At 36.3% G+C, this 21,209-nt stretch overlaps 1 protein-coding gene across 2 annotated transcripts in view; it reads left to right on the forward strand.

Annotated features, from left to right (window-relative positions):
- The window catches only part of ASXL3 (ASXL transcriptional regulator 3), a 180,430-nt gene that overhangs the window by 59,014 nt on the left and 100,207 nt on the right, over positions 1–21,209 (forward strand). For both annotated transcript variants that reach the window (XM_043558560.1, XM_043558561.1), the window contains 3 exons: positions 101–103; positions 8,668–8,776; positions 10,014–10,122. In XM_043558560.1, coding sequence (XP_043414495.1) covers positions 101–103; positions 8,668–8,776; positions 10,014–10,122 — 221 coding nt within the window. The remainder of the gene's footprint in view (positions 1–100; positions 104–8,667; positions 8,777–10,013; positions 10,123–21,209) is intronic.

Below are 21,209 nucleotides of genomic sequence, written 5' to 3' on the forward strand. Positions count from 1 at the left end.
GGTTTTATTTTTATTTATTTTTAATATTATTTTTTTTATTTCAGAGAGAGAGAGGGGGAGAAAACGTGAGCTGGAAAGAGGGGCAAAGGGAGAGAGAGAGAAAGTGAGTGAGAGAGGGAGGGAGGGAGGGAGGGAGGGAGAGAGAGAGAGAGAGAGAGAATGAATGAATCCCAAACAGGTTCCATGGTCAGTGCAGAGCCCAACGCAGGGCTGTATCCATGTCCCTGGGATCATGACCTGAGCCGAAATCAAGAGTTAGACGCTCAACTGACTGAGCCACCCAGGCACCCCTAAACATTTTATTTTGAGTGATAAATGGAGCAAGGAGTGGGATGCAGACAGAGGGTTTCATACGAAGCAAATGAGAGATGGGAGACTGTGGAGGCACATGATTTACCGGGTTGGATCAGATTATAGGAGAGTGGTCTGAGAGTAATCCGGGAGGCGGAGAAGATGAGGTTGGTGCCAAGCACACTGTAGTAGGACTGTGATTTCAGCCTGGGAGTTTGTGCTTCTGAAACCACCGTTTTTAAAATTAAATAAATAAAATCCAGTGTGTGGCCTTGCCTGAGGAGTCTAAGCAGTGTTTTTGTTTGTTAATTGAATAGAAGCCTTGCTTTGGCACCAGTGGGTAGGCTGCGTGGGAGCAGGGAGATGTTGAAGGCAGAGCTAGGGGAGCTGTAGCACTGTCCACTGGTGACGCAAACACTGCATGAATTAGGATGCGAGGAAGTGAAAAGGGAAATTGAGAGATGAACTTTGTTGAGGCACAATAATTTGAGGGGTCTGAGAAATGCTTCAGTCCTGTGTGATGGGTGAGAGAAATAGAGGATCAGGAGGAAGATCTCCAGTGGGAGGATGAGTAAGATATTTATGTTGGGTAATACTGCAAATATATAGTACTTTCCGTTATATTATTCAGTGCTATTTCAAGTCCCTGGATATGTTTTTCAATTTTACAAATATACACAGTGAAAAATACTCATCACAGTGCATTGTTTTTTCCACAGAGTAACACATGCTTTGTATACCTTTAAAATAAGATTTTAAGCATTCAGCTAATAAAATTAAACATTCCTGGGAGTTACAACTGCTAGGTAGATTTTTCTAATGATCCTAGTCATAAATATAGTATAGCATTTTCCCAAGTATATTTCTTGGCATACTATAATAGGGTATGTTGCTAAATACTATGGTGGAAAAGTTCTTTTTTTTTTATTGCTTATGCTTAGGCAACACTGAGTTAAGGAGGTTTCTTGAGTTAAGGAGGATTTTTTTTCACAGACTTTATTATATAATAATGTATTTGGTGAGTTTGCAAAGCATACAGTATGCTGCTTTTCCAAAATTCATATGACAGTCTTTGGGCGCGGCACTTGGGGCTAATATCCTATAGAACACATTCAGAAATGCTGTAGTATTAGCCATTGCTAACGAGTTGGGAGAGGAGGAAGAGTACACGTAGAATATAGAAATTTAAATCATTATTTAAACTAATTTATCATACCAAATAGAAGTAATGTCTGTTTTTTAATGTATGAAGTTCACCATTTTGTTTTGAAAGATATATTTTTTGGCCTAATTGAAAATATTCTCTTTGAGATTGTGGTAACGAAGAAATAGTATAAAGTCTTGAAGAGCCACCAGTGCCCATGGGTTGGTTGCCCCTGCATTAGAGTTGGTGACATAAGAAATTGGCACATGAACCCATCTCAGTCATCTTCTTGGAATAAACTAAGGATAACATTTAAATTTGAAATGATTTTCCTCCTGTCGTGCCACATGCCTCAAGGCTCCTTTCTCCTAAATCCCTTGTCATTTTGTATGTATTCAGAGAATTCAGCTGAGCTCAGTCTGCATTTCTTTTATGTGCAAAGCGCTGTCAGAGTGCAAATTTATTTCGAGATTAACTTGACATATATAACGTGCTCAATAAATGTTTATTCAATTAACGGATTGTGTTATTCTTTAATGATCCAATTCTACAGAGTCCTCTCAGTCATGGACCTGAATTCTCTACCATATTCTCTCAAAGTTCTTTCTTCTTTAATTTGCGGAGGTAGCATTACCTAAGGAAGATGAACGGCGATGTCATCTTCTGCAGCCTAGTTCTTAGAATAATGGAATCTACCCAGAGGGCGTCATTGCTATAGGTGGCATTGAGTGAGGATGGAACCAACCACGTTTATCATTTGCCAGCATCTGGCTTTTCTTTGTGTGTTTCCTTCAAGTGCTAAATTTTCTTTTTTAGTATCCAGGGTTAATTAAGTGGAGGAGGCAACTGTGGGGAGAAGAATGTGGGAGAGTGGAAAAAGCATGGGCTTTGGAATCAGAATAGAATTTGGATTTCAGCTGTATCACTTAGTTGTTATTTGACTGCAGTAAGATTTTTCACATCTCAGCCTCAGTTATATCTGCGAAACTGGAAATCATGCTTACCTCTCATGGTGGCTACACGGAATATAAATAATAGTTGTGAAAGCCCAGTCACATTCGAAATGCTCGGTAAATGGTAACTGTAGTAACAGATATTTATTATTATTGTTCTTTCCCTACTACCTTTATTGAATATCTTATTTTCACTGTTATTCACATGTGAAAGGCAATGGGGTTGGAGTTTATGCATTCCACGTCTTCACTTATTTTTGCTAATGAAATGAAAGTGAAATTAGACCAAATCTTAACCTGAACCAGTTCTTCAGACAAGTTACAAAATATTTAAATTCTTTCCATTTGCCATCTTGTGTACCTCTCAATGTTGGTCTCTTTGAGGAGGAAGAGTATTCATAAAAATGATAGTTCACAATCTTTTGAACACTTACAGTATGCCAGACACATTTCTAAGTGTTTTACATGTTTTAAGTCATTGCTCCTTCAGAATAATCCCCTATGAAATAGTGACTCCTGTTACCACATTCTGTAGTTGAGGAACCTGAGACCCAGAGTGGTCAATTCTAAAGTCACACAGCTAGTAAATGGTCTAGCCTCCATTGAATTCAAGCTGACAGGCTCCAGAAGCCCCAGGCTTACTCCTTGTGCTCTGTTGTCTCTCCTGGTATAGCAGTGGTAACATGGCATGGGGAGAGACAGTTGTCAACGTCCAGCTATAGTGTGCTGTGTTGTTATTCAGTGTCTGGATTTATAAATGCCTCACCTCAGATTTTAGTTGGGGGCCTTTAAAAATTATAATTTGGATTATAGGCTTTAATTGACACTTGTAGAGGCCTATTTTTTTCTCCTTATAGGTACTATTTTAAAATAACACTGGGCATACTTTTGTCCCTGTATTAATGTTTTGGGAACCCTGCCTCCTAAAACAAAAGGTCACTTTAATGAATGTGGTTGTATGAACCACTGTAGTCTACCTGGTAGTAGCTGGCTAAGGTCTCCAAAGTAATAAAAGATCTAAGTTCAAATTCCTGTTTATCCTAAGAAGAATATCTTTTTGTATTGTTCAGGCCAATCAGAGACATGCTTAGGTTTGGAAATTGTTTCTCTAGAATTGAGAATTGCATGACATATGTCACTTGGTAATTATTTCATTCCTCAATATATCTACCTCCTGAGAGTACCAGTGCTGCATTTCTAATTTTACCATAGAGACATGTTGAATTTTGAAAATCATGTGGATATTCTTCACATGGAAATATGCAAAATATCTTCCTTTTATGACACATCTCTCGAGTTAATTGGTTATTCCTATTTATTTTTATATTTTTAAGACTTATATCTCATGTCTGTGCTGATTAAAACTGTTCATTAGTGATTTTCTTAGAGGCACTATAAGAGTTTGGAACACTGTTTTTGTCTTCAAAATCAAATTTCAAGGTTGCATTAGGTCATTCTTTGGCTAAGTTTTATGTGCTGGGATTATTTAGGTAATGTATATAGCTTTTAAGTTTTTATTTTCAGTCATTTTCAAGAGTTCCAGGCTGGTGGTAATTTTTCTCAAGAGTAAGAAGTTAGTTTGGCCTTGACTTTCTAGAATTTTTTTAATCATGTAGGTTACTGATTTATCAGATGTACAGTGTGCCTGTATGTGTTAAGGAGTCATCAACACTCACTGTTTATTCTTCTCCACTAGTAATGACTTGCCCATTGAATATGTAAATGAATAGACAAATCCAAAAATGAACTGTTCATTTTTATGATTTTAAAAACATTTTGGTGAAGTATAACTATAGTTAGATGCACAAATCCTAAGTAAACAATTTAATTTTCACATAGTGAACACAAAGATCCTGTATCAAGAGCTAAAATATTACTTGCACCCCAGAGGCCCACATAATTTCCTCTTAAAAATATAGCCTTTACAGTTAAGATATTTTCTTTAAGCCATCAATACTGGAAGTACTTGAAAGGAGCTATTAAGAATTTTTTTGAAAGAAGAGTGAATGTATAATTGTTTCTATTAATTTATATTAATAGCACTTAGCACATAACTGTTAATAACACAATAAATGCTGTTAACAGCTGCTTCTTGAATTTGTTGAGTTTTTAGACTTATGTTGTTCAGGGTTAATTTTTTGATGCTCCCATATTTGAAAAATTAGATTAAAAATGTTTTTTGGGAATAGCTTTTATCTGACATTTTTAAGAGATACTTAGTAAAATAGTCTAAAAGTTGTGTTACTTAAATATTGTATAGCATTGTTATTTTATACATAAAGGAATAGAGTACCACAATTATGATATTTTCTTTGTCATGTCTATAAATATTCTTCCAATTGTGTTCCCTGGGTGTGTGTGTGTGTGTGTGTGTGTGTGTGTGTGTGTGTGTGCGTGCGTGTGTGTGTGTGTGTGTGTGTGGTTTTTGAAATTATTAAAATAGATAGGCTATCCATTCCCTTCACTAAGTGTGCACTATTAGTAAAATTTTATGTGTTCTGTCAGCAATTTGATGTGATAAAGCAATGGGTTTTCTGTAGTTCACACAGCACCAGGGCTCTGCAAAGCATCTCTGGGGGTTCTTTGATGTCTAGACAGTTTAAATTATGCCTGCTCCCCTGCCTCCAAATTCCACCCCTGTTCTGCTTCAGGGGTTGTGGGAAATGAAAACAAACCAGAAGGGTTCCACAACCCTACAGTCTAGGGAGAAAAACAAACAAGTAGAATAAGCTGTATATCTACCCTGGCAGGTGTATAGGAAAGGGCCCAATTAAAGGGAATGGCAGAAAGAAAAGAACGGGGGACAAATACTGTCCTTCTTATTTATTTCTAATTATATTTATGATACAGAAATACATGTGCATTGTGGACAGAATGAAAACGTTGTGGAGGCATTAGGGAAGGAAGTATGAGTCACCTTCTACCCCAGCTCCCCAGGTTTTCCTCCCCCTTGGCAGCCAAAACTACAAGTTCAGTGTGTGTCTTGTATATTGCCCTGTTTTATTGAAATGGTAAGATGCAGAATTGTATTTAAAGTTGGAAAACTAACTCTCTTTTCTTCCTTTTTTCTTGGTTTTCCTTTTATAATTCGGGATATCACGATTCTTCCAACTCATCTTTTTAGAAAGTAAGTAACTTTTGAAAGTTCAGAGTTTTTTTTGTTGTTAAAATGTTGTTTTGTTATTTCAGATCATATACACACATGCATATTTTATTATAGAGTTTTTAACTTTTAAAGTTCCAACTGAGGTAATTAACGCTTGCCTTAACTGTGAACGAAATGTGTTTTTTTGTTAATTACAAATATGAAATGCTATGTAGAAGTTGTTCATGCTAAGAATACATTTTTAACATATATTTGCCTTATCTTCTTTCATGCGCACAGTAAGTCATTGTAATATATATTAATACATAAACATATATAAATATATTTAAATATGTATGGATATAAATATATTTTCTTCAAAGCAGGCCAAGGCATGCCTGCTAGATTGATTTTTTTTAATATGAAATTAATAAAAACATATAAATAAGACTTTTATTTACTACTGTTCAGTAATAGTTCGTTAAGACATTCATTTCTTCAGGAAAAGCAATCCAAATTTCTAGACTGTATGGGGTTGTTGACGCCAATAGCAATAAATAAATAGTATGAAGGATTTTTTAAAAATGCATTTTCCTATGTCTCTTCTGCATTGGATGAAACAGTTGATGCTAATGTTTTATTGTTTTTTTTTTAAAAAATAGACCTAATATAGGGGTTTTTTTTTTCTGTAAAGAAATGCAGGTTGTAAGCTTAAAACTAAGTGACTAATCAGCCAGTGATTTGAGTTGTAAAATTTGCATTTCATTGCAAAATATTTTCTAATTCTTCTAAAATGCAAATGTTGTTTAGTTTTGAAATAAAACAGATTTCATATGTTTATTTTGGGAATGATTTGGGAGAATGACGGTAGTCATTGAGACTTGGGGATACACTGTCATGTGATTGTGAAGTACATATTTTTAAATATTTCCATAGTAAATCTTTACTTTATGGAATTAATAAACAGTATAATTTAATAATATATTCGTGCTCCACAGAGCTTATTATTTATATGAAACTGGGTGCTTATCACTTACATTTGCAGCAAGCATAGCATTAAACTGCTACTTAGTAGTCAATTTATCTTCTACAATTATCTTCATTTACTGCACCTTACAAAGAAAATGTAAATTATAGTGATGTTAAATTGCATTTGTTTAGCACTTTTTGTCTTTAAATTTGTAGTATTCTTTCATATTCTAAATCTGTGTTAGGACTTTAGGAAAAAGCAAGAAGAATGTGTGTGAGGTTTGCTGTTAGGTGGGCAATTTTATTGTTACATTTTTAAAAGTCTGCATTTTTTTTCATTTCTATGTATTGGATTCTATTTTACTTATAGTGTTAACATTTTCTTGCCAAGTCCCTACAGAAAGTCTGTGTTTCTGACAGTTTCACTAAATTAAAACTCCACAAATCTGGCGTAATAATTTCCCAGCTTCAATTTGTCTGTGCTTTTATCTAAAGAGAAAATGACAAAAATAGGTATTTTGGAGTGTTCAGTATAACATGTACAGCATTATTTATCTGGAATTTGTTCATGAACAGAGATATTTCTGGGAGAGATGAATATATTTTACTGTATAAGGTATGCCTGGCCCACTTGAAATATGAGCAAAAAATCTTTTGTGAGGAAAAATAATGAAATGAGGTCTGTAAACTTGGAGAAGCTTCCCAAGGAAAGATGTTACATAAATGCACACAGTAGAATTACCACGTATACTTTAGTGTTATCACGGCATTGTTCTATGACCAAATTTATGTTAGGGCTCTTGCTTCCTGTCACATCCAATGGGATCATAGTGACATGTTGGCAAAGAGAAGCCTCTTCCTAAAATGAGAGTGTTCTTCTTATTGTAATTCTCACAAACCTTTATGACTATGATGTATATATATGCAATATATACAATATATGCAATACACACACACACACACATATATGTGCACACACACAATATATGCAATATACACAATATACACATACACTCTGTATGTGTGTGTATATACACAGACACACACATGCTGTTGCAACTTGGCAAATTTAGCCTTTTAATTTTATTGTGAGTTTTTATAGTAGGTAAGAGATTTAATAGTCTTCGTTTTTAGAAACTTTTAGTAACGTAAAACTATGTTTCTGTCATAGAAATTCAAATTTCAAAACCTTAATATCCTAGAGGTTCTCTTCTCTGAGAATATTTTGGATTAAATACCCAGAACCCATATGACACAAATGGGGTGGAGTAGGGCTTCTAATCAATATTGGTTCAATCAAATATCAATCTTTTAGCATATTAGGAAGTAAAATGTAAATGGAAACATTAACAAATGAAAGTAATAATACTAGCTCTAACTTCTGGTTTGCAAAAATACTAGTTTGCAAACAAAAAAAAAGTTCTAAAGTCTACTCCAGAAAATACATACATATACGTTTCATAAACATCTTTCTAAGTATAATGAATACATTTCAATGTTTGTACATATGTGCATTGATATTTTTAATTATTAGTTTAATTCTGTTTGATTTCTTTAAAAAATCTGTTTTCATAATTCAGTCACTTGCAGTTTTACTACAGAACATAATTATTAACTGGGTAGAATTCCCAAACACATACTTTTTTATTGACGAATCTGAGCAACTGATGTCATTGTAGAAGCTGTATCAGAGGTGTAAACACAGATAGACATTTTTATTTGGCCGTGAGAGAAATGCAGTCCTGTGAGTAACTTAAATACTTGTAATTTCAAATTAGTTCTTCCCTGGTTTCTTATTATTCTTTTGTTGCTTTTCAACCTATAGGATGGAGCTGTCCTTGAACTTGGTTTATTTGATCATTCAAGTGCAACCATCAAGTTGCCCGTAATATTTAAAAACTGAGGCTTCGTGGTATTATTTGTAAAATAGCAGCACATTAACGTTTGGGCTTTGGGTTCTTGGAAATAGAGTGTTGGTTGCTTTATGAATAAAAGCATAATTTCAATTCAGGAGACTTTTTGCCTGAAGCCTATAAGACAGATGCATCTGATTAACTTTGGCAAAACTGGACTGGCCTGTTATTGTAATGTAGATGTTTTCAGGGTTGGAAGGATATTTTAAAAAGGCATGTGAGAAGGTCTTTTTTTGAGAGAGAGACTGAGAACAGTTTTGCCACAGAAACTGCATCTCAGACTCTTCATTTTTGCACACTTTTATTTTCTAGTGGAACTTCTCCATTAGCCTGTCTGAATGCAATGCTTCACACTAACACTCGAATAGGGGATGGAACATTCTTCAAAATCCCTGGAAAGTCAGGCCTCTATGCTCTCAAAGTAAGTTGGATTGTTCTGCGTATTATGTCTGTTATTACTGCGTATCATGCGTTTTCTCAGACATGTGAAGGTAAACAAAATTAGATTTGGGTGAAGGGTAGAAAAGTGACCCCTATGCCTTTTAAATGTTTTCAGATGTCTTAAAAGTGACTTCATATTAAGAATAAACAATGACATTTTTCTTCAAGGAAAGCATATCTGTGGTTTCAGTCTAACATATTGTAACGGAAAATAGTTGTGGCTTCCTTAAAATTCTTGATTCTTAAAAATTTACATGGAGGAGTGCCATGAGGCATCAGCCAAGAGCTTAAGATGATCACAGTTGTCGTAAACTATTTGACTTAATGACCATCAGTTGATATACAGACTTCACACCTGTGTGCCTTTCTGTCTTTTATAAAAATAAGTTTATCCATCCTTCTTGAAAAGTTGCTGATTTAAATTAATCGTTCAGTTTTAAAACAACAGTGATATCAAGGGAATTTTAAATAATGCATTCTTGTTGTGTGAGAAGAATAGAGAAATGACATAAAAAGACTCATATAATTGAGTCTTAATTATTTTAGTGTAATCCCCTTCCCAACTAGAATGAGAAGTGTTATCTAAGATGCAAGTTCCAGAGGATAAAAGCCGATGGTCTCCAAATGGTTGTGTAACTTGGAACAATAATAAGTCAACGTATTTTTCTTATATTTTAAAAATAAGTCACTGTTTTTAATAAATGATGGATTACCTTTAAAGGTCATTAATTTCCTTTGAGAAGGCTGTTTTTAATGCTAAACGTTATACCTGGCAAAGAAGCAAAGGTTCTTTCTCAGCCATTAAGCATTAGGCCCTCATCACTGTGTGCGTTTCACAGAATAACCCAGGTTAATCAAAAAGACTTGTATTATTTCAGTTGCTTTTTGTAGGTACCTGGGTATTTGATGTACTGGTAAAATTCTGAGTTGTTAAACCATTTCCTAATATAAGGAGGAATGTAGAATTGAAAAAAAAAATGGAAGCAGCATATGTCACTTTTGTATAGATTTTAAAAGGTTATCTACAAAAAAATCATCTGTGGCAGCGTGCTTTTCCTAGTTTTTTTTTTTTGAAGGACTGATTTTACATTAAGTAAATCTGTTGAAATTCCAAGTTATAAGTAACAGTAGTAATACTTTAGGACTCTGAAAGTATTTTAAATGTTTTCAGTTGCCAGTACATCTCCATAAATCATCATTTTTTAAAAATAATATAGAAAGAGGAGTCGTCATGCCCAGCTGATGGAACATTGGATTTAGGCTGTGAGTCTGAACTGGATGGCGCAGAAATGGCAGAGGCCAATGCCAGTGGAGAAGGAAATGGAGGTAAGTGTGATGAACCTTAAGATATAAACCTTACTCTTAGAAATTACATAGAAGTCCAGTAATTCACAGATTGAATTCCTGACCGTTATGGATATAATTTCTTCTCTACGTTTTTACCACCTGCTTAGATTCAGCATCAAGTAATTTTTATTCAAAAGATTATCACCTAAGAAAAATATGCATTTATTTGCTTTTTGTTTTAGTTATTTTTTAAAGTATGGACTTTTCTGGGTAATATTCTCAAGTGCTCTCAGTATATTTCTCCTGTAAGATGAGGGTGTTACTGGAGGTATCCAGTGGTTTTATTCTTATGTGAGACAGAGAATGCTGTTTTGTCTCTGATTGTGTTTCTTTTTTCCTGTGATCACAAGTAGTTTGATGATCTTAGTATTCCTAACAATGAAACAAGGGCCAAATAAGTTATGTTCTTGTGAAACCCTTTTGAAAAGTGAGCAACCCTTCCAGAATTCTAAGGGGGCATTTTCTGCCTCTGAATTCTGCCCATGTTAATTCATTTTTATCTTTCTCAAGACATGTGCATTATGATTGCATTAGTGTATATAATTCCTGTACTGCAGTTTTAGCGAATCTTTGTTCCACAAATGCTGCTGTACTTTTTCCTACCCTACCCACTAGTCCCACAAAGTGGACCCAGATCATGATTCAGGAGGAAGACTGTGTCATTAAAGCCTCTGTTGGTGGACTCATAGAAATCAGTAAATTATCTTTACACAAACAAATCTTAAAGGATCCTTGCAGAAATATCGTATTTCAGTAATAGCCCAAAGCCATTCATTTTATTAACGGCCACACATAGTCCCTTTGTATTCTGACTGGACACTCCTGCCCTGTAAGTTGGTATGATTTCTGATAGTCCCCAGGAGACTGATTTTGCTTCAGTGCCTATCTGATCTGCAATAGAGGTTGTGAATTAAAGTAGGAAACACAGATTATTAATAAAAGGGCTGAAGTTAGCTTTGTGTTTTTCTTTTTTTTTTTTGAAAACCAACCCTCACTGAATTTGAGGTCCCTATCCTTACACCTTTTGAAAACTCACCTCACCCCCATGCTATCGTTGTGGTAGTACTGTGAATTTTGACGGGGCCTTGTGGTTACAGAGAGAACAAGGCAGAGATGCACAGCAACTTCTGGCCTTCTGGAAGGGCTGCTAAATGGAGCAAACTGTTCTCCTTCAGAAAGATGAAGGGAAGTCTTACTGGATTATCCCTCTTGTTGCACTACTGGCTTCAATGGGCACTTGTGTTTCTCTCTCTCTCTGTCAAACTATTGAGCTTCTATGTGTCCTGTACTATTTTCAACACTGCAGTTACAGCAGTAAAAACAAGAACAAAAAGAGACCTCCCCTGGGTCTTAGATGGGTAGAGATACAGACATTAAGCAAAATAAATATGTAAAATGTATAGCTTCTTCAGTTCCAAAAAAGTGATATGGGGCAAAATAAATGAGATAAGAGTCAAAGAAAGGGGTACATTTGAGAAAGATCTGAGGGGAATAAGGAAAGCAGCAGGTATCTAAGGATGAAGAGTTCTAGGTGAAGAAGCAGCAATTATAGAGGCCTTGAAGCAGGAGAGTTCCTGGAATATTCCAAAAACATCAAGAGCCTAGTGTGGTTGGAGGCCAGGGTGAGCAAAGGAGAGGATGGTAAGATACAAAGTTAGAGAAGTTATGGGGCCAGATATTATGGTGCCTTGATCTTGCCTTTTGCTTTGAATTAGATGTTCAACTCTTGTAGGGTTTTGAGCTAGAGAGACAATGAGCTCACATAGATTTTAGCAGAAGCTAAAGTATAGCAGGAGCACTAATTACAAAAATATATATATAGGGGAACAAGGACAAAAACCAGAGACCAGTTAGAAAGCTTTTGCCATAATCAGATAAGAGTTTGAATAAAAAGAGTAGCAGTGGATATGCTGGAAAGTGATTGGATTCTGGATATATACGAAGCTAGATCTAACAGGAGCTGCTAAAATTAGTATGGCTATGAAATAAAGAAAGGAGCTGGAGATAACCCCCAAATTTGAGTGTGAGCAGGTAGACGAATTAGCGTTATCTTTAACTTAGATGGAAAATCTGCAAGAGAATTAGTTTAGGAGACAGAATTGTTGATAGGGAGCTAAGTTTGGGACATACTAAGTATGACCTTCATTTTCAACACCCACGTGGATGTGTTAAATAATTGGATTTATCAGTCGTGAATTCATGGGGAAGATCTTGCTGGAGATACACGTGTAAAAGTGGTCAGTTTATAGATGATATTTAAAGATAAGAAACAGATGAGATCACCAAAGAACTGAAGGCAGATAGAAAAGAGAAGAAGCCCAAAGACAGCTCACGGGCACTTGAATTTTAAGAACTTGGAGAAATTATAGGAAATAATTACAACAAGTGCGACTAAAGATAAATGGATAGAAGAACATGTCTTTCCTGGAAACCAAGTGAAGAAAGTGTTTCTGGGGAGGAAGCACCTTAAATGTGCCAAATGCTTTTGATGGATCAGCTTATAGTGAAGACTGAGAATAACCATTGGATTTAGCTTTGTGAGGTTGGTGATGAACTTGGCAATGACAATTTCTGTCCACTGCTGAGACTGCAAGCCTGAGTGGAGTGGGTTCAAGAGAATAGGAGGACAGAAATTGGAGTCCCCAAAAGATGATTCTTTCAAGGATTTTTGAGATAAAGGGAAGGTGTGAAATGGGAAAATGGCTAGAAGGGAAAGTGGAACCAAAAGAAAGTTGTTTTGGGGCACCTGGGTGACTCAGTCAGTTGAGTGTCCAGCTCTGGGTTTTGGCTCGGGTCATGATCCCACAGTTTGTGAGTTTGAGCCCCGCAGTGCAGAGTCTGCTGGGACTTTCTCTCCCTTTCTCTCTGCCCTTTCCCCTTTCTCTCAAAATAAATAAATACATTTTTTTTAAAAATAAAGTTTTTTTAATATGAGAGATAAATATTAGAATAATCCTAATTATTCTAGATAATGAGGATATTGAGTTGATATCCTCAACTGGATGAGGATGAGGAGAATCCAGTTGAGGAGGAGAATTTGATAATGAGGAAGGTGACCTGTGGCCGTGTGCTTGATTAGATGAGAGGAAATGGGATCTATTAACTGGATGAAGAGATTGGCCTTATAAGATTGTTTGATTTGGTGTTCTAGAGAAAATGAGTTAGAAGGATAGGTGATGTGAGTGGAATGCACGAAATTGAGGTTAGGACGATATTATGGAATTTATGTCTGAGATGAGAGGAAAGAAAGAAGGGGGCTAGGCTTAAGGCTGTCATGAATGGTTAGGCAGTGTGCGCCCTCTTCAGAGTGGCCTGACTGAAGGGACCATTATCAGTGGCTGAAATTCAGCAGCCCTCTGTTTGCTCAGCCTAGTGCTATGGGATGGAACTGGGTCTCCTTGGAGGAAATGTTGCTTTTTCTTATTTGCACAAAGACGTAGAGGCTGGTGATAGCCCAGGTGTAAAGTATTAGAGAATCATCTGTGTGGATATTGAAACAGGCAATTATGTTAGAACTAGCATTGAAAGGGTGTGACATTTAGGAGTTAAAATCTTCAAAACATAAAGAGGGGTAACCCAGGAGTTGGTAGATGAGTGCAGGAAGGAGCGGTAGTTGTTACTATGGCCTGATGGAGTGAGATAGCATGCTGGAGGCGTCTAATAAGCAGCAAGGGGAAACAGAGACCACCTATCCCATTTCCAGTCCCAGTAGTGCAAGATGTATGGAAAAGAGAGGGACTTCTGCCTGAGAGGCTTCCAGGGAAAGTGGCAGTGTTCACTGGAGAGAGTCAGTTTTTTTTGTAGATCCAAGATGTGAGTGGAATATTCTGAGAAGAGATGGAGGTTAATGGGAGATTTTGCTAAATGACTAATTCGGAATGGGAGATTTTGCTAAATGACTAATTCGGAATTTCAGAAGAAACAGTGGGAGGGTTTTAGCGGCTGGAAAGGGGTGGAGACAGGGTGAGAGCACTCAGCCAATAACCAAAACAAAGCAGGATGAGTAAATTCCCCTAATTTGAAATGTGGATAGGTACTTCACACAATAACACATACCCACACATCTCCAGCTAATGTGACCGAGACTAGATTTTCTGGTTTCTCCTTTGAAGTTGCATTAGAGAAATTGCTTTGGGGAATCACTGAACGGACAGTAAACAGCTTATTTCCTTGAATATTCCTTGACTTTTACACTTTTACATCTTATGGCAAACCACAAATGCTTCTTTTAGCTTAACTATATTTCCTATCCACGTAAATACCATATTCTTCTGTTTATAGCCCACGAACCTTATCAGACTTAGATATTGAAAATATGAATGCCTCTAAGACCCAGCCTCTGTAAGTTGTTTACATGTATATGGTTTAATCCTCACAACATTCTTATGAGATAATTAATCTTTCTAGGCTCTGTTACTTTTATTTTTCTCTTCCTTCCTTCCTTGTTTGGAAGGAAAGGAATCTTTTCTTTCTTTCTTTCTTTCTTTTTTTTCTTTTCTTTTCTTTTCTTTTCTTTTCTTTTCTTTTCTTTTCTTTTCTTTTCTTTTCTTTTCTTTTCTTTTCTTTTCTTTTCTTTTCTTTTCTTTCACCTGTGAGAAGACCAACTTAGGTATGTTAAATATCTCATCCAAGTGGTAAGCCAGGTAGATAGATGTATGTGACACCAAAAGCCAGGCTCTAACCACTGTGAACTCTCTTGGAATCACAAGGAACACTAATGGCCAGGAGTCATTGCTACAGTTTGCTTTTCCAACATTTGTTTAAATCTATTCTGATTATAGACTTGAGAATTTGACAAAGAGGAACCCCTGGCTTATCCAAATTAAGGAGTAGGGTATCACATGATTTCTTACAAATTGATAGTAAAGTCCTGAGCCAGTTCAGGTGGTTTCCTTGCTGAATCTGTTTCTAATACATATTTGAACCAGAAGTTAGAATGGATGCAAGTTCTGCACTTCTTACAGCTGTACAAATATACTTTGAAAATATAATCAGAGAGTGAAGGTGGGGATGTGTGGACTTGGGAGCCAGGGGAGAGGGGAGAGGGGGAGGGAAAGGGGAGGGTCCCACCATCTGGTTTTTTTCTTCTCCTCTCTCATTCCTCCTTTGGGATGAAAGAGCCGGAAGTGCTGATGTGAATAATAACTATCAATCGGTAACATCGCCTTGTGGCAATCCAGAGAATAAGCTATTATAGAGTTATTTCAAATTAATAAAGATCAACTGACATCTGCTGCACCATTAAAGAGGGTAAGGAGAGAAATATTTTTTAAGTATTTTTAATATATTTTAAATTTGTATTTGTTTTAAAAAGCCCTTACAAAAAGTGGTAATAAGAAATCTTAGCAGCTTGATTCCAGTCAGTAATATTTGAATCTTTAGATTTGAGATAATAACAGTAATGCTTTAGTCCTCCTCTTGCAGTCAGTTGGCCAGAGAAACATTCTTATTAAATGGGTGATCTTTTGCCAAGGTATTTTGTTTTAAAGTTCTGTTGAAAATTTTACAGAGTGGCGAAAGTGGTATATTATTGATTATAGAATTTACAAGACACAGAACTATAGTTACGTTTCTTTGACTCCTACTAAACAGTTTGTCAAGTTAATAAGAATTAGACATGCAGACTCAAGAAGGTAAACTCTTCAGATTTTACAGGCTTTAGCTATAGAGATTGAAGAGTGATTTAGGTGAATCACTTGATATATCTTTGTTGACAACCCATGACCATTTATGCCAATATAAGTATAGATCTATGTCACCCAAAGAAAATATTTTGAATTTTATGGGCTATTTTAGTCAGAGATTTATGGGTATATTTGTGTCTGAGTTGTTTTCTGAGGATAATACATTGGTATATCATGAGTTTGCTCACACATATTAAGTTGACTTACAGTGCATTGCTGGCTGCAGAACCCATACATATTTTATATGAAATGATCGTATCACTACAGAGCCTTCACTCTCTTCACCTTCTATTTATAACTTGTTATTAACAAGAAAAAAATGAATTTCTCTTTTCGTGGCCCTAATTTATATTGCATGTTTAAAATCAAAAGCAACCATCCTACTATTTAAAAGGAAAAAACTGGAGAATGTACAATTTTCATCCACAGAGATCAAAAAAGGTTCTGCTTGTTATTAACCCTAATGGCTTTCAGGGAGGAAGCAGCACTCTAGCAGGGGAATTAGTATTTTAAAAGTCTGTATTTAGGGGAAAAATTATAGAGAACATATATCCTATGTTTTAGCCCTTAGATCCCAGGGTAAATAATGATTCCAACATTTGAAGAATTTTATATGGTCTTTTTTCATTATTCTTTATGGCCAGCTTTATAAGTGGGTTTCTGATTGTATGATTCTTGGCAGAGTTGTGTTAACTTAATGAAACATTATTCAGCTCACTCTTTGTTTTCGTTGGCTCAGAGGCCACAGTTTAAGGGGTCTTTTTTCAGAAGTGAAAAGTGCTTTAAGATGGCCTGAAGTGTGTGGATAGGATCTCTGTTGAGACATCAATTACATACAGATGAGGAGCTTCCTGGAGGAAGTGAGAAGTGTACTAATGAAGCTGTAGGTGCCCTCAGGGAGCAGTCACACTGACAGTTTATCAGTGGCAATTTTATATAAGGGGTTGGGGAGAAGAAAATGAGGGGACGGTGGAGCTGTGAAGGCAGTGTCTTGAGCAACTTTGGAAGATTTTGCTAATGTAGGTGGTGTTTTTTTCCTTGTGGTGGTATTGGTCTGGTCTTGCTGGAGATTTTTCAGTAGCTAGTCTGTGATTGCTCCTGTGTGGTTTTACATAGTATAGCCTCTGTGTTCATGATTAATTTCTACCTGACAGCCATTCCTAGAATGAATCTGGCAGATGAGGGAATCTTGCAGATGACGCTTTCAATGACTGGACCAGGTCTCCTGCTTTTCTTAGGTTAAGCTAATTGGTCTTCTCTTTCACATTTCTTTTTCCTCAACAGCTTTGTTAGCTCTTGGAGACACCTGTTCTACATTGGTGGCCTAGAGAAACTTAAGTATGTGAAAATTATATTGTTTTAGTTACGTATGGAAGGAAATACGGGGGAAAGAGAATACTCTTCACAGTCAGAAATGACCATTGGCAGGATATCAAGCCTCCTCTGCCTCCTCTTTCTTATTCTTCCTTCTTTCATCCCAGCCCACAGCATTCATGACTTCAAGTTCATGCAGCCTGGCTCTCAAGCCAGCATTTGACTTAAACCAGTCAATTCAATTAGACATTATTCTAATAGTAAGTGTCCAGAGGGATAGGAATCTCACAGTCTCCTTTATATTTGTCTCTGTGTTGATAAGCTTTAGAATCAAGAATTTTTTCCTTATGCTGATTTTTTTTTTTTTTTTTTGCTTTTAATTAAACTCATTCTCTGTTGTTTTTTTAACTCTCTGATGATGGAGAACAGCTGAACATCATCTAGACCCCACCCCCTTCATCTCCTCCAAATAACTTATCCCAGCTCTTTTAAACATTACTTATGGATACTATTTTTCATTTCTTTTACCCATTAGGGACTTCTTTTTGTTACATACTTCCCCTTGAACTGTGGACTTTGTTCCTGTATAAATGGATTTTGGTCACTTTTAATAGCCTAGAGTCATGGAAGAAAAGGAAGTTTTCTAAGTGCAGATAAAATGACCCATTTAAGTGTACTTTTCCCTTCTTTTCTCATGCTATGAGAAAAGCATTTCATAATATAAAGATTGGAAAGAGAGTATGATCTCATAATAAAAGCAAACTCCCTCTCAAATAAAACCAGAATTAAAGGTATTCCCTCAGTTACTCATATTAACTAGCGAAGCTTCTATCTGATTTATTAGTTTATAATTAGTATATAGGAACAAAGCACCTATTCTTTAAAGAGTAAAGTACTTTTTTTCATTGATGCCAGATTATCCATTCTCTCCTTTTTAAAGCAACAGTGTATAACCATTTCTCAGCAAACCACCTCGGTGCCTTATCTAGCTCCCTTTTTATTGTGTACTGGAGTTATCTTTTATGTGTCAAAGTATAAAGTACTTAGTCGTGATGCCCACGAGTGAAGGAAACATTTACCCTTGACCTGTACCAACATTTTAATGATATTCTCCCTGCCTGCTTCTTGATATTTCTCATTTCCTAAGTGGATTTTGCTGTATTTCTGTGTAGATGTTTCAAGAACCTTATACAGTGTAGAAGATCACAGGTGTTGTGTAGTGTAAAAGAAATAGCTTCTACTGTTTCCCCCCCATTCAGGCAGCTCATTGTGTTATTATTCTCCCTAATTCTGAGAAAGGAATTTATATTGGTTCTGTGGTAGGAATGGATTAGGTGGTGAAAGGCTAGTACCTATAGGAAGTGATTTTCCTATTAAATCTTTACTTCTGGTTTGAGTTTCTCTTCTGACTATAAAGGGATATTTTTTTTATGGATATCCAGAGATATTAGTGTAACTGAAAGGCTCTGGTGATAAATTGAGTGCCCATAGAAGGGATTCCCATAGTTGTACCTTCAGTGCGCAAATGTTCCTCCTAGTTACCTGTGGAGCTTCAGTGTCGTGTCCAGGGCAAACCGAAATATCTGTGAACCATTTACAGACATTGCAATGAAACTGCAGTCTGTCCAGTTCCATAATATCAGAGGAGCATCACTTGCAGCCTATGATATCAGCCTGATTACATCTTGTTGGAGCATGTTGTCACTGATAGACATTGCTACCGTAATTATCATATGATTCACCATTCCCTTTGTTTTATTTTGCTCCCTTTTCTGCAAACCTCTTCTGACTAAAGAGAGGGCATTTTTGAGCTAATGATACAGTAAAAATTTCAGTTATATTAGCTATATCTTACTCATAGATGATAGTGCAAATATTATCAAGTATCAATACCTACAGTGTTTAGTAGACAATTTCTCCCTTGAAATTTTCTTAGGGAAAAATTGCTGTTTCCTTTATTTTATTGCTAGTGTTTCTCTATTTAATTGCTGGCCTTTCTTGGCAACTCATCCACTTTGAGTTTTGTCTTTTATTGCAATGAGGGAAGTTGTTTAAATCCAGATATCTATACCCATCTTGCAATAAGGAATGCTTTTAGAGAGGGGAGTTCTCCTTAGTCTGATCCAAAAATAATTAAGGAATTACCTTTTCTCTGAAAGAAATGGAGTCAAATGGATGTGATTTGGCGGTCAAATGGATTTGCCTGGTCCTCATTAAGTCATTTAAAAGTTTTTTGGCATGTATTTTGTTGCCATGTATCTCTGGAACGTCTGATACGAACAATTTCAAATATAAGTATGATACATAAAATATACATAATCCAAACATAAGCTTTTTTTATTATTTGTCATGTGGGGATACTTTTGAATTATTTACTTACCGATCTTTCAGAACAAATTTTAGTTATCACTGGTAGGTTTTCGTACGCTTGGTTTTCGTCACATAGAATTAATATCTTTATATCCTTGTTCTTAGAAAAAATACATTTTTAAAAAGCTTTATCATCTCAAAGTCAGGTGTTGGGTTTTATTCACTGGTTTCCCCCTGCATTTTAAACAGCACTTGGCATGAAGGTGTTCAGTAAAAGTTTTGCGACCAAATGAATGATTCATAAATAAGCTTCCTCTAAGACTTCGTTCTCTTTTGAAATGTGATTGAATTCTAACCATGTGTCACTGTGTTATCCCTAACATACTCTGTGCTCTTCAATTTAAATTGTTTATTTATAAAACCTGCATTAAGCTTATAGTGTATAGCAGGATTATTTCTACAGAAAACTGTTTTGATTTGAGAGCATCTAGTTTGATCAGAAAATTGAAAGGGAGTAATTGGAGGGAGAACTGATAGAAATGGAATGGATCAAAGGCTGCTCTTCTTCCTGTCTGAGTTAGACCTTCAAACACCAGTTACCTCTGATAGCCTATTACTTACTGTGTGGTTTAGTGGGATACAGCAATTAATATCTTTGTTGCAGTGACTATATCGTGCACAGATCCTGGTCTGTGTTGTAGTTCTGCCCTCCTATAGCTCCTGCCATTTTAAGTAAGCATTGTGATTTCTAATTTTGACTTTTAAATTATCTTTATTTTTATTCCACTATGCAAAACCTCCAAACTGTGACTTTCCTTTTAAAATAAGGCAACAAGTAAGGATGGCAGAAGGGAGTTTATCTGCATTGAATGGCAGGTCATGTGACTTTCCACTGACCTTCATAGGATGTTTTGTGGTTTGGTTTTCATATTTTCCCTAATTGACTTTAGGATAATTACAGTTTCCTAAGATTAAAAAAAAAATTCACTTCTTGTATATGCTTTTCCATAACAATAAACTGTGCTTTGCTGACATCCCCATTCACGAATTCTTATTAAAAGCCATAATTGGGGGTGCCTGGGTGGCTCAGTCGGTTGAGCGTCCGACTTCGGCTCAGGTCATGATCTCACGGTCTGTGAGTTCGAGCCCCGCGTCGGGCTCTGTGCTGACAGCTCGGAGCCTGGAGCCTGCTTCACATTCTGTGTCTCCCTCTCTCTCTGCCCCTCCCCTGCTCATGCTCTGTCTGTCTCTCTGTCAAAAATAAACAAACATTAAAAATTTAAAAAGCCGTAATTGAAAGTTAACATTAAAAATAGATACTTTAGATAAATATAATGAAAATCAAATTTCATAGTTTAGTTTAATAAACTTTTATAGATCAGCTGCTCTGTGCCTATCTTTGCACATAAGTAAGTCCTGAGTTGCTGAAGCTGTGGGTGGTGAGGCAGGCAGAAGCACCAGTTGCGGTGAATGCCATGAATTCATACACTAAGTTCCAAGGAAACATGGAGGAAGGAGGAGTGAGCCTACCTCGGAGACTGGCACAGTCAGGAAGGCTTTGGGGGAAGCTGTTTGAGTTTGGTCTGCCAAGGTGAATTTGCTAGGCAAAGAGATGGAGAAGGGGATTCGAATGAGGAATGATTAGAGCAAGCACAATAAATACAGAAAGTCACTGTGTTCAGGAAATACCACAGGGTCTCAGTTGGCTGGATCCGAGACGATGAGAGTTGGGGAGGCAGACAAGATGTGAAACTAGAA

This window comes from Prionailurus bengalensis, chromosome D3 (assembly GCF_016509475.1).
Source record: "Prionailurus bengalensis isolate Pbe53 chromosome D3, Fcat_Pben_1.1_paternal_pri, whole genome shotgun sequence".
Lineage (NCBI taxonomy): Eukaryota > Metazoa > Chordata > Mammalia > Carnivora > Felidae > Prionailurus > Prionailurus bengalensis.